Genomic DNA, 13358 nt, shown 5'->3' on the forward strand with positions numbered 1-13358 from the left:
GATCACAGTTCAAAACCAGCCTGGGCAGGAAAGTCTGTGAGACTCTTATCTCCAATAAACCATCAGAAAGCCAGAAGTGGCACTGTGGCTCAAGCGGTAGAGTGCTTGCCTTGAGCTGAAGAGCTGAAGGACAGCACCCAAGCCCAGAGTTCAAGCATCCTGCCCAGACTGGCTTTGAATAGTGATCCTCAGATCTCAGCCTCCTGAGTAGCTAGGATTACAGGCGTGAGCCACTGGATCCCAGCTTATTTTTTCAAGTTTTTACCCTTGGGTATAGCTATGAAATAGTTGTGATTATAATCTTTGGCAGTGTTATTACAGATCTTTTTCAGCTCCAGTGTATTAGAGGAATGTGGAGACAGGATTTTTTCATATAGTCTAGGCTCCAGGCTGGCCTTGAGCTTGTAATCTTCCTGTCTGAACCTCAGGAATGCTAGGATTATAGGCATGCACTATCATTCCTAAATTCCAATGATCTATATAACATATAGATTATATATAATTGGCCAGGGGCTGGGAAGGTGGCTCAGTGGTAGAGCACTTGCCTTGCATGCCTGAGGCTCTGGCTTCGATTCCTCAGCACCACATAAACAAAAAGAAAAAAGCCGGAAGTGGCGCTGTGGCTCAAGTGGTAGAGCGCTAGCCTTGAGCTGGATAGAGCTGAGGGACAGCTCCCAGGCCCAGAGTTCAGGCCCCACGACCGTACCCAAAAAATAAAATAAATAAAAAAATAATAATAATTAGCCAGGTGCCAGTGGCTCATGCCTGTATTCCTAGCTACTCAGGAGGCTGAGATCTGAGGTCACAGTTCAAAGCCAGCGAGGGCAGGAAAATCTGTGAGCCTTTTTTTTTTTTTTTAAATTGTGAAAATACCGTATAGAGGGGTTACAATTACATGGGCAAGATAAGGAGTACATTTCTTTTTTGGGCGCTGTCCCTCAGCTTTCAGCTCAAGGCTAGCGCTCTACCACTTGAGCCACAGCACCACTTCCGGCTTTTTTTCTTTTTGCTTATGTGGTGCTGGGGAGTTAAACCCAGGGCCTCATGGATGCAAGGCAAGCGCTCTACCACTCAGCCACCTTCCCAGCCCCCTCCGTGCGACTCTTATCTCCAATAAAAACCACTAGAAAACCAGATAGCTCAAGGGGTAGAGTGCTCACCTTGAGCTGAAGAGTGCAGGGACAGTGCCCAAGCCCAGAGTTCAAGCCCCACAACCAACCAAAAAAAAAAAAGATTGTATATAACATAAAGATTAAACCCCCATACTCTTTTCTGGGGGAATTCAGGATCCTTCTAACATGTAACTGACCTAAAGTATGTTTTCAACTCTTTGAGTTAAAAGTCTCTTAAATGCATGTGTTTTGTTTCCTCAGCTTACCAGAAGTGCCTTTACTGGTTGATGTGCCATGTTTATCTGCTCAGTTGGATGATTCAATTCTTAACATAGTGAAAGACCACATTTTTAAGCATGGGACAGTAGCATCTCGCCCACCAGTACAGATAGAAGAACTAATAGAAAAACCTGGAGGCATCATAGTACGGTGGTGTAAGGTATGTAATTCAGAATTGCAGAAGTAGGAGAAGTAGATGGAGGTGTGGCTGAAATGATAGAGCCCCAGCTGTGTAAGCCAAGGCTAATACCAACCACAAAAAATAAAAGGAAAATAGTAATGGTGTGTTTCTTTTGGTCTTCTCTATCTAGCATAGCCCATATTCAGTTCATGGGCCTATGTGCTTGGTCTAGAATGTTTCCACTTGTTCTCTAGTTTTTACTTAACAGAAAACCTTTCTTTTTAGGTGGATGATGACTTTACAGCCCAAGATTACAGGCTCCAGTTTCGTAAATGCACTTCAAATCATTTTGAAGATGTCTATGTAGGTTCTGAAACTGAATTCATAGTATTGCACATAGACCCCAATGTCGATTACCAGTTCAGAGTCTGTGCCCGTGGAGATGGCCGGCAAGAGTGGAGTCCTTGGAGCGTCCCCCAGATAGGCCATTCCACACTGGTGCCACACGGTATGCTGTTCTCTTCCCATTGATAGAGCTTACTTATGTTTAGAAATATTTATATTCTTGGGGCTGGGAAGGTGGCTCAGTGGTAGAGTGCTTGCCTTGCATGCATGAGGCCCTGGGTTCGATTCCTCAGCACCACATAAGCAGAAAAAGCCAGAAGTGGGACTGAGGCTCAAGTGGTAGAGCGCTAGCCTTGAGCTGAAGAGCTGAGGGACAGCTCCCAGGCCCAGATAGAGTTCAGGCCCTGCGACCAGAAAAAAAAAAAAAAAGAAATATTTATATTCTGTGCTACAAGTAGCAGGCTGATCAGTTTATTCTTCAGGGTAAGTCCTGAACTGGTGAGAAGAATATGAATCATGTTTCTTTCTAACTACTTCATGTAAATTTGGTCTTCATCAGTTATTAACTTTAGAGTTCAAAACTAATGCTAGAGGGACTGGGAATGTGGCTTAAAGGTTGAGTGCTTGCCTAGCATGCATGAAGCCCTGGGTTCGATTCCTCAGTACCACATAAACAGAAAAAGTCAGAAGTGGTGTTGTGGCTCAAGTGGTAGAACACTAGCCTTGAGCAAAAGAAGCTCAGGGACAGTGCCCAAGCCCTGAGTTCAAATCCCAGTACTGGCAAAAATAACAACTAATACTAGATAGATTCTTAGCATAACATAAAACTAAGATTGAAAATACTGCATAGGACACTGATTTTTTTTCCAAGCCTTCAATAATGTGGCTAGAGGAGTTTACGTAAAAGCATTTTTTTTTTGTTGGTCATGGAGCTTGAACTTTAGGCCTGGGCACTGTCCCTCAGCTCTTCAGCTCAAGGCTAGCACTCTCCCACTTGAGCCACAGTGCCACTTCTGGCTTTTTTCTGACCCTTTTTTTTTTTTTTTGGTCGGTCGTGGGGCTTGAACTCTGGGCCTGGGCGCTGTCCCTCAGCTCTTCAGCTCAAGGTAAGCGCTCTACCACTTGAGCTACAGCGCCACTTCCGGTTTTCTGGTAGTTTATTGGAGATAGGAGTCTCACGGTCTCACGGTCTCTCCTGCCCGGGCTGGCTTTGAACCGCGATCCTCAGATCTCAGCCTCCTGAGTAGCTAGGATTACAGGCGTGAGCCACCAGCGCCCGGCACTTCTGGCTTTTTTGTTTCTGTTTATGTGGTGCTAAGGAATCAAACCCAGGGCCTTAGGCGTGCAAGGCAAGCACTCTACCACTGAGCCATCTTCCCAGCCCTACTTAAAAGTTTTAATGTTTAAAATTAGTCTCTCTCCTTCAGTTTATTCTCCTTTCAGCTTCTTAGTTTGCTGAAACTAAGATATCTGCCACACACCTGGCTACATATTAATTATTTTTTTAATGTGGTATGGGGATTTGAACCCAGGGCCTTGTGCATATGTAACATGCTCCACTCTAGTTCAGTCAAATTTGAACCATGATTTTATTAGCTGGGATGTAATAGTTGTTTGATTTTCCATTCTAGAATTATGTGCTAATATACTAAATAGTTTTTTGTAATTTGTGGGACAAACTATGGGACCTTATTACTGAATATTCTGTTTTGTTAAACATAGACAGGGTTAACATCTATGACAGTCACTTTCACTTCTCCATTCTATTTAATGTGTCTGTGTTGAACTTATCACTGAAAAGATTCTAATAATGTTGAATATATTTGCTTTTAAAAAGAGTGGACAGCTGGCTTTGAGGGGTACAGTCTGAGCAGTCGAAGAAATATAGCCCTTCGGAATGATTCAGAATCCTCTGGTGTTCTGTACTCAAGCGCTCCAACCTACTTCTGTGGGCAGACCTTGACATTCAGGCAAGTGGATTTAGCCATGTGTGTAAAGAATGTAGAAGCTAGATTTAAAATGTCCTATGCCAGGTGCTGGTGCTCACCCCTATAATCCTAGCTACTCAGGAGGCTGAGATCAGGAGTCTGGGCAGCAAAAGCAGTGAAACTCTTATCTCCAATAAACCACCAGAAAACCGGAAGTGGCAATGTGGCTCAAGTGATAGAGTGCTAGCCTTTAGCTGAAAAGCTGAGGGACAGCACCCAGGCCAGAGTTCAAATCCCATGACCGACAAAAAAAAAAAAAAATAATAATAATAAAATAAAATGTGCTACGTTCATTCCATCCTTTACAAACAGTGTTACTTTGGGAAGTTCTATGTATATCAGTTTTCATAATGCTATTTGAAGATGAATTAAGATGATGTATAGAAAACACTTGTACTCAGTATATTTAGTTCTCTTTCTCTCTTGATAAATTAAGGTAAAAAGATTATCTCATAAAAAAGATTATTTCATAATCAGGCTCACACCTGAGATCATGAGGCATCTCAGGAGGCTGAGATCTGAGGATGGTGATTTGAAGCCAATCCAGGCAAGGAAGTCTGTGATATTCCAATTAAGTCCAAAAAAGCCACAAGCACAGAAGCAGAGCTGTGGCTAACGTGGCAGAGATCTACCCTTGAGCATGCTCTCAAAGCTGCGTGCTAGGGGCTCATGCCTGTAATCCTAGGTACTCAGGATGCTGAGATCTGAGGATCTTCAATTTGAAGCCAGCCCATGCAGGAAAGTCTGAGATTCCTATCTGTAGTTTACCAGTAGAAAGCGGCAGGTGGTGCTTGAAGCTAAAGTGATAGAGTGCTAGCCTTGAGCAAAAGAACTAAGGAACAATACCCAGGTCCTGAGTTCAAGCCCCAGGATGGACCACTGTCTAGAGGGAAACAACAATATTAGCTTGAATAAAACTTTCAGCTATTCTCTGTGCCTCCTCTAACAAGAGACTAAGAAGAGCAAGAACTTGGAATAAACACTCAGCAAAATTCTATCAGCAGAGCTTGTTACGCTGGGCTGAGTATAGTGAAAACCAGGCAAGCATTGAATCGTTTACAATTGTCAGACCACATTAATTTGTGCTCTGTCTCACTTTGTATATCTCACCTCACCCTTTGTGGGGTTTCTTGGTTTTAGTTTTGGTTCCTTGTGGGGCTTGAACTCTGGGCCTGGGCACTGTTCCTCAAGGTGAGCACTCTACCACTTGAGCCAAGTGCCACTTGCAGTATTCTGGTAGTTAATTGGAGATAAGAGAGTCTCACAGACTTTTCTGCCTAGGCTGGCTTTGAACCATGATCCTCAGATCTCAGCCTCCTGAGTAGCAAGGATTACAGGTGTGAACCACCGGGGCCTAGCCCCCTTGTGTTATTTTTTTTTTAAATGACTTAACCAGAAAAATATGTCTGTGTCTCTTGCTTAAATAATACTGTCATTAAGGAATCTCCTGGGAAGGGACATGGATTGATTTCAGTCCACAGCTTAACCATTGCTGGCTGTAGCCTGACACTGGGAGCCTTAGTGAACTATTTGCTCTTCTGCCTTTGAAGAAGCTTGACTGGCCCACTTGGCAGAGCAGCTAACTGAAACTCAGTTGATCTCAGTATTCTTAGCTGCACTTTGCATTTTTGTCATTTTTTTTCCCCCATGAGCATGGAATGAAATTATTTTCTTCCTTTTAAAGGCAGGAGCAGTTAAGTGAGAAGATGGGGGTGGGAAGGGCAGGTAGGCCCACCTGAATAAAGATAAACTTTATTTAGTTGCTTTAAGGGTACTTGGAAGGATGACTGTACTCTGTAAGTACTACTTTGCTTAGCTATTTTGTGTTTGCTGAAGTTTCTGGAAGGCTTACAGCAGCTAAAGCCAGAAAATTTGTGCTCCTAGCTCTCTGTGTGTGTGTGTGTGTGTGTGTGTGTGTGTGTGTGTGTGTGTGTGTGCGCGCGCGTGCATGCGTGTGCGCGTGTGCGATCGTGTATATTCGTATTCTTTCAGTACTTGTAAAAAGGGATTACCATTCAACAAATTAGTTTATAAATCTAATGCATTTTTTTAACCCCCATTCCTGGGGCTTGAGCAGTGTCCCTGAGCTTCTTTTGCTCAGGGCTAGCATTGTACAACATGAGCCACAGTGCCACTTCTGGCTCTTTCTGTTTATGTGGTACTGAAGAATCTAACCCAGGGCTTCTTGCATTCTGGGCAAACACTCTGCCACTAAGCCACATTCTCAGCCTCCTGGCTGGATCTTAACAGTCCTTGTCTGCATCTTTTGGCAACTCCCTTTTATTTTATCTCCCTGATTTCTTTCTGAATGTTCCTTTCTCTCTTTCTTTGCTTCTAACTTTTCCTGGTCTTACTTTTTAGTAAAATTTTACTGCCCTCTCCCCTTTTTCCTTTGTTTTGTGCTGGTCCTAGGGATTGAACTCAGGGACAGGCCCCTGGCCCTGAGCTTTTTTGCTCAAGGCTAGCACTTTACCCCTTAGCCATAGTTCTAATCTTGCTGTTTGGTAGTTCATTGGAGTCTCGCAGGCTTTTCTGCCCAGGCTAGCTTCAATCCTCAGATCTCAGCCTCTTATGTAGCTAAGATTACAGGTGTGAACCACCAGTGCCTGGCAGAAGTTAATTTTTTTTTTATCTATTTATTTTGCCAGACCTGGGGCTTGGACTCAGGGCCTGGGCATTGTCCCTGAGCTTCTTTTGTTCAAGGCTACCACTTGAGCCACAGCACCATTTCCATTTTTTTCTGTTTATGTGGTACTAAGGAATCAAACCCAGGGCTTCATTCATGCTAGGCAAGCACTCTACCACTAAACCACATCCCCAGCCCCAGAAGTTAATTTTTAAGTATAATTTTAGTGTCATTATTAAGGTATTACATATAATGAGGTTACCACTTCATAAGTCAGGTAATGAGTGCAATTCTTTGTTTGGGCTTTTTTAGCTGCTTTTTTTTTTTTTTGTCTTTTTTGGTACTGAGGATCCAATTCAGGAAGTTCCACTTGCTTGGCAAGTGCTTTGCCATTGAGCTACATCCCTTATCATGAGCACAATGCTTTTTAGATAATAAATGTTTTTAACTAGTGTCTTTGAAATCCTGTCAGTTCCTTTGTATGATATCATAAAAGACATTGCACAGTCCCAGGAAAGTTGTAGATTAGCTGGAGTTTCATATTTTGCTTCTGTGACCCTCGCAAGAGAAAGAGGGAGTAGTCCTTCCAGATTGACACTTGGCTCTATTACACACTTGGGGAATATCAGGCAGAAACATTTTCCCTACAGTGTTCATTATAGCCTTGTATAAGATCAGCCAGCTGCTTGGTGAAGTACATTAGGATTTTACACCTTAGCTTTTTGTTTATTTGTTAATACTTGCAGGCAGGTGTTCACACGTAATGAGTATTCCTTCCAAAGAATATTTCTTTTTTTAAAAAAATTTTATTGAGATTAACTGATGACATAAATTCCACATTTCATAGTATTGTGAGATAGTGGTACTTAGTTAAAGTCACAAACACATTCTAACCTTCATAAGGCAAATTGTCATTATCATGGTCTATACAGTTTGTGTATTCTGTGAACCTTGACAATACAGCTATTTCTTCCACATCAGGTATATGTACATTTCTTTCCTTTTGCATAGTGTCAGCTGTTCCCGCTTTCCCTTTCATTCTCTCCCTCCCATTGTTGTTCTTGAGTCGCTTAGTTCGTTTTCATCAATGTCCAGTGCAGCTGATGGGTACCACTTTTGTGTGTTTTCCCCTGTTTCCTCAATTTCTGTGTCTTCCTCCTAGTCAAGGAATATTTCTTAAAGTTTTCTCCCTCTGTATTCTGCCTTAAAATTACTTTGCCAAAATATAAGGCAATTTTTCTGATGAACTTCAGTCTTTTCTCTTTGAATGAGGCTAAACATTTCATTGATTTTTATCCATGCAATGGGTCTTTAGGTAATACAGTTTTATTATTATTATTTTTTTGTTGGTTGTGGGCCTGGGCACTGTCCCTGAGCTCTTCAGCTCAAGGCTAGCACTCTACCACTTGAGCCACAGCGCTACTTCTGGCTTTTTCTGCCTATGTTGTGCTGAGGAATCAAACCCAGGGCCTCATGCATGCAAGGCAAGTACTCTACCACTGAGCTACCTTCCCAGCCAGGTAATGCAAAAGTTAAGAAAGAAAAGGCCAAAGCCAGGCATGATGTTACAGGTCTATTAATCCAGAATTTAGGAATGGAGACAGGACAATTTTAAGTTTGAGACCAGCCTGATTTCTTTAGCAAGACTGTATCTCAAAAATGTCAAGGGGTAAAGATGTGACTCAATGTAGAGTCCTTGTTTAGCATATACAAGGGAGTAGATTTGACACCCCCCCCCAATACCACAAATATAAAAGAAACTAAAAACCCTCCTTTAGCTGGGTGTGGTTATGTTCACCTAAATCCTATGACTTGGAGACAGGAAGATCCATAGTTTGAGGCCAGCCTGGGCTACATAGTGAAACTTTGTCTCTCAGAAAGAAAGAAAAGTGGGAGGGAGGAAGGGAAGAGGAAAAGAGGAAAAGAAAGAAAGTGGAGGGAAAGAAAAAAGCAGAACCATCAGCTCAATGTCAAATAAGAAGTTTATAAATTAGTATAAAAACAGCCAAGCTAGGCTAGAATGTGATTGAAGTGGTAGAGCACCAGCTGAACAAGCACAAGGCCCTCAGTTCACACCCATTATCAGTAAAAACAAGAAAAACAAAAAACCCACATCCAGGCTGCAGTGGAACAAAGAGGTAGGGAAGGATGTTCTTGATGCAAGATTAGTGAAGCCATTATCTCATTTGAAGCTGAAAAGGACACTTTAGGTGGAGCAACGCAAACTAAACTAAAAATTAAGGAGTTGCAGGCATTGCAGTTCAAGCCCCAAGACTGGCCAAAAAAGAAAAAAGAAAAAAAAAAAAGCTAGCCCAGTCAGAAAAGTCCCTCTCAAAAAATTCCCCAGAGGACGTGGCACTGTGGCTCAAGTGGTAGAGCCCTAGCCTTAAGCTGAAGAGCTGAGGGATAACTCTCAGGCCCAGAGTTCAGGCCCCACGACCGACAAAAAAAGAAAAAGAAAATTCCCCAGAAAAAAAAATTTTTTTGGCCTGTCCTGGGACTTGAACTCTGGGCCTAGATGCTGTCCCTCAGCTCTTCAGCTCAAGGGTAGTGCACAGCACAACTTCTGATTTTTTCTGTTTATGTGGTGCTGAGGAATTGAACCCAAGTCCTCATGCAGGTGAGGCAAGCACTCTACCACTTATCTCCAATTAACCACTCAAAAACTATAAGTGGATGCCAAGCACTAGTGGCTCAAGCCTTTTAGTCCTAGCTACTCAGAAGGCAGTGATCTGAGGATCACAGTTCAAAGCCAGCTCAGGCAGCAAAGTCCATGAGACTTTTATCTCCAGTTAACTACCAGAAAACCAGAATTGGTGCTGTGGTTCAAGTGGTAGAGCACTCGCCTTGAGCTGAAGAGCTCAGGGACAGCACCAGGCTCAAGGTTCAAGCTCTACAACAATGACAAAAAACTGTAAGTGGAGCTGTGGCTCAAAGTGGTAGAGCACTAGCCTTGAGCAAAAGAGTTCAGGGACAGTGCCTAGGCCCTGAGTTCAAGCCCAACAACCTACAAAAAAAAAAAAAACTGAGGAGTTGAAAATTACAAAAAGCCATCTCCAGTAGCTCATATTTTGAATCCTAGCTACTCAGGAGGCTGAGATCTGAGGTTTGCGATTTGAAGCCAGCCAGGGCAAGAAAGTCCCTGAGACACTTTTTCTCTAATAAACTATTCAGAAAAGCCAGAAGTGGTGCTGTCTCAAGTGGTAGAGTGCTAGTCTTGAGCATAAAGAGGCTCAAGAACAGCAAGTATTGAATCAGGGTGGTGCTCAGGGACAAGGTATTGTCAGAGTAAATTCAAGAATAGTTATACATTCTTTAGGACAAACTCTGTGTACTTCTTCTTCCATGTCATCTTCTTCTTCATCTCAATACATTATCCACCCTGGTTTTATTTTTTTGCTGTTTCTGGGTCTTGAACTTAGGGTCTGGGCTCTGTCCCTGAGCTTCTCTGTGCTCAAGGCTAATGCTCTACCACTTGAGCCACAGCACTACTTCTGGCTTTTTCTGAGTAGTTTATTGGAGATAAGAGTCTCACAGACTTTCCTGCCCTAGCTGGTTTCAAACCATGATCAACAGATCTCAGCCTCCTGAGTAGCTAGGATTACAGGCATAAGCTACTGTCAAATAGACAGAGTCTATTTGAGTGTTTTTGTTGTTGTTTTTTCTTGCCTAGGCTGGCTTTGAATGGTGCTTTTCCAAGTCCCAGCATACTGAGCAGCCAGGATTATACTTATGAGTCACCAGCAGTGGGCACCACATTTCTTTCTTTCTTTTTTTTTTGTCGGTTGTGGGGCCTGAACTGTGGGCCTAGGCATTGTCCCTGAGCTCTTCAGCTCAAGGCTAGCGCTCTACCACTTGAGCCACAGCACCACTTCCCGCTTTTTCTGCTTATATGGTACTGAAGAATCAAACCCAGGGCCTCATGCATGCAAGGCGAGCACTCTGCCACTGAGCCACCTTCCCAGCCAGGTGCCACATTTCTTTTTCCAGTCATCTATAGTAGGGGTTTAGATTGTTACCAGCTCCTCGCTTTTGTAATTTGCAGTGGATATGGAAGTGAAAGTGTCTTTATCAGATCTTGATTTCAGGACTGAAGTCTTTTGGGGATGGCTGGATCTTGTTGTAATTCCATGCCATTGCTTTCTACAGTAGTTGTACCATTTTACAACAATACACAGAGTTTCTATGTTTTCCACATTCTCACTAAGTTGTTTTTGTTTTTTTTCTATAAAGATGTGAGGTGATACTATTTTTTGTGTTTATGTTTTGGGTTTGAACTAAGGGCTTGAACTCAGGGTCTGGATAGTATCCTTGAGCCTTTGTGCTCAACGCTAGCATTCTACCATTTGAGCCACAGCTCTGTGTCTGGCTTTTTGGTGTTTTATTGGAGAAGAGTCTCATGGACATTCCTGCCTGGGCTGGCTTCGAACCTAGGTTTACAGGTATGAACCACTGGTGCCCCTCTACTATTTTGAGTATATTTTCATTATATGCCCTTTAGCTTGTTGGGAATGTGTATATCTTCTTTAGCAAATGTCCTTTTTCAAGTCCTTTTTTTTGTTGTTGTTAGTTGTAGGGCTTTCATTCTGGGCCTGGGTGCTGACCCTGAGCCCTTCAGGTAAAGGCAAGCACTATACCACTTGAGCCACAGTGCCACTTCTGTTTTCTAGTGGTTTATTGGAGATAAGAGTCTCACACACTTTCCTGCCTGGGCTGGCTTTGACCAAGATCCTCAGATTTCAGCATCCTGAGTAGCTAGGATTACAGGCATGAGCCACTGGCATCTGACACTTTTTTTTTTTTTTGCCAGTCATGGGGCCTGAACTCTGGGCCTGGGTGCCATCCCTCAGCTCTTCACTTCAGCTCAAGGCTAGCGCTCTACCACTTGAGCCACAGCGCTACTTCCGGCTTTTTTTTTCTGCTTATGTGGTGCTGAGGAATCGAACCCAGGGCCTCATGCATGCAAGGCAAGCACTCTACCACTGAGCCACCTTCCCAGCCCTGACCCTTTTTATTTTAAATAATGAGGTTTTTTGCTTTTCTCCTCTTGAGTTGTAGGGTTGTTTTTTTTTTTTTTTTAATATTTACTTACTAATTGCCTTATCACAAATATTTTCTGCCATTCCTGGACTGGACTTAGTAGTTGAATGCATGCTTAGCATGTGTGCAGACCTTGTTTCAATATCCTGTATAAAAATAAAAAATTTTTGTTTTGTTTGTTTTTGGTTGGTTTTGGGGCTTATACTCTCGGCTTGGGCACTGTCCCTGCGCTCTTCAGTTCAAGGCGAGCTCTCTACCGCTTGAGCCACAGCACCACTTCCCCAAAATAAAAAAGTTTTATTCCTTATGTTACCTTTTTTACTCGTTTTGTCTGATGTGATCCTACTTATCTGTTGCTGCCTTTGTTGCTTTTGCTTTTGGGGTCATATCCAAGAAACCATTCCCATCACCAATGTTAGGTTTTTCTATTTTCTTTTTTTTTGGGGGGGGGGTCCAGTGGTGGGGCCTGAACTCTGGGCCTGGGCACTGTACAGCCCTCAGCTCTTCAGCTCAAGGCTAGCACTCTACCACTTGAGCCACAGCGCCACTTCCGGCTTTTTTTCTTTTTGCTTGTGTGGTGATGAGGAATCGAACCCAGGGCCTCATGCATGCAAGGCAAACACTCTACCACTGAGCCATCTTCCCAGCCCCAGTTTTTCTATTTTCTTCTAGGAATTTTATGCTTTCAGATCTTACATGTAAGTCTTTGATCTGCTTTGAGTTGAATTTTTTTTGTTTTTGTTTTTATCAGTCATGGTGCTTGAACTTAGGGCTTAGGCTCTATCCCTACACTCTTTCTGCTCAAGGCTAGTGCTCTAGCACTTTGAGCCACAGTCAGTTTTCTGCTGGTTAGTTGGAGATAAGAGGCTCATGGACTTTCCAACCTGAGATGGCTTTGAATTGCAATCTTTAGATTTCAGCTTCCTGGGTAGCTAGGATTTAAAGGCATGAGCCGAATTTTTTTTTTTTTTTTTTTGGTCAGCTGTGGGTCTTGAACTCTGGGCCTGGGCGCTGTCCCTGTACTTTTCAGCTCAAAGCAAGCGCTCTACCACTTGAGCCACAGCGCCACTTCTTTCCTGCCTGGACTAGCTTTGAACTGCAATCCTTAGATCTTAGCCTTCTGAGTAGCTAGGATTCTAGGCGTGAGCCACCAGCACCGGGCTATACTATCTATTCTTAAATAGTGTAATTACTTGATAAACAGTGAAAATCCTTGCAAACTCTCATTGAAGGTTTAGTTGATGGCAGTAATAGTCATAACCATTATAATGACAAGTAAGACAAATATTCTGTGTCTAACTCCATAAAATAAAAATGTGTTTCATAACTATGAATGTAGACTTCATAGTCTACCTATCACCAGCTAGATGATCAGAGTCAGGGTTGTTCATCTTGCTGTTTGCTTCTATAACTTAGTTTCCTTAGCTATAAAATGGGTGTGATGGTACTAGCTCACACTTTATAGGTTAGTAGGACAATTTAGAGAGATTATTTACAGATGGAGAATGTCATGTAGCACTCTACGATGGGATGTATATGCATAGATTTCAATGCTGTAGCCTAGTGCACACCAAGGCTCCATGGTATAAACTGCAGCTCCTAGTCTGGACTTGCACTGCATGGTATTCTACTGCATACTGCATTATGTGCCTATATATAGAAAGGGGAGAATAAAGAGTCCCATAATCTTAGGGGGCCATCTTCATATATGTGGTACGTCATTGACCTAAGTGCCATTTGTACACTACAACTATGAAATATTTACAACAGTACCCAGAATGTAAACTTCTTGTTATTGCTGTTCTTTAGAAAAGAACTTGCTCTTTTTCAGCTAGAGACTATTAGGT

General features: G+C 42.7%; 1 protein-coding gene across 2 annotated transcripts in view; it reads left to right on the forward strand.

Moving 5' to 3' along the window:
* Crlf3 (cytokine receptor like factor 3) overlaps positions 1 to 13358 on the forward strand; it is a 43750-nt gene that overhangs the window by 25997 nt on the left and 4395 nt on the right. For both annotated transcript variants that reach the window (XM_070027248.1, XM_070027249.1), the window contains exons 4-6: positions 1374 to 1551; positions 1798 to 2020; positions 3695 to 3827. In XM_070027248.1, coding sequence (XP_069883349.1) covers positions 1374 to 1551; positions 1798 to 2020; positions 3695 to 3827 — 534 coding nt within the window. The remainder of the gene's footprint in view (positions 1 to 1373; positions 1552 to 1797; positions 2021 to 3694; positions 3828 to 13358) is intronic.

Source organism: Dipodomys merriami, unplaced genomic scaffold (genome assembly GCF_024711535.1).
Source record: "Dipodomys merriami isolate MVZ:Mamm:240054 unplaced genomic scaffold, mDipMer1.0.p SCAF_19, whole genome shotgun sequence".
Taxonomy (NCBI): Eukaryota; Metazoa; Chordata; class Mammalia; order Rodentia; family Heteromyidae; genus Dipodomys; species Dipodomys merriami.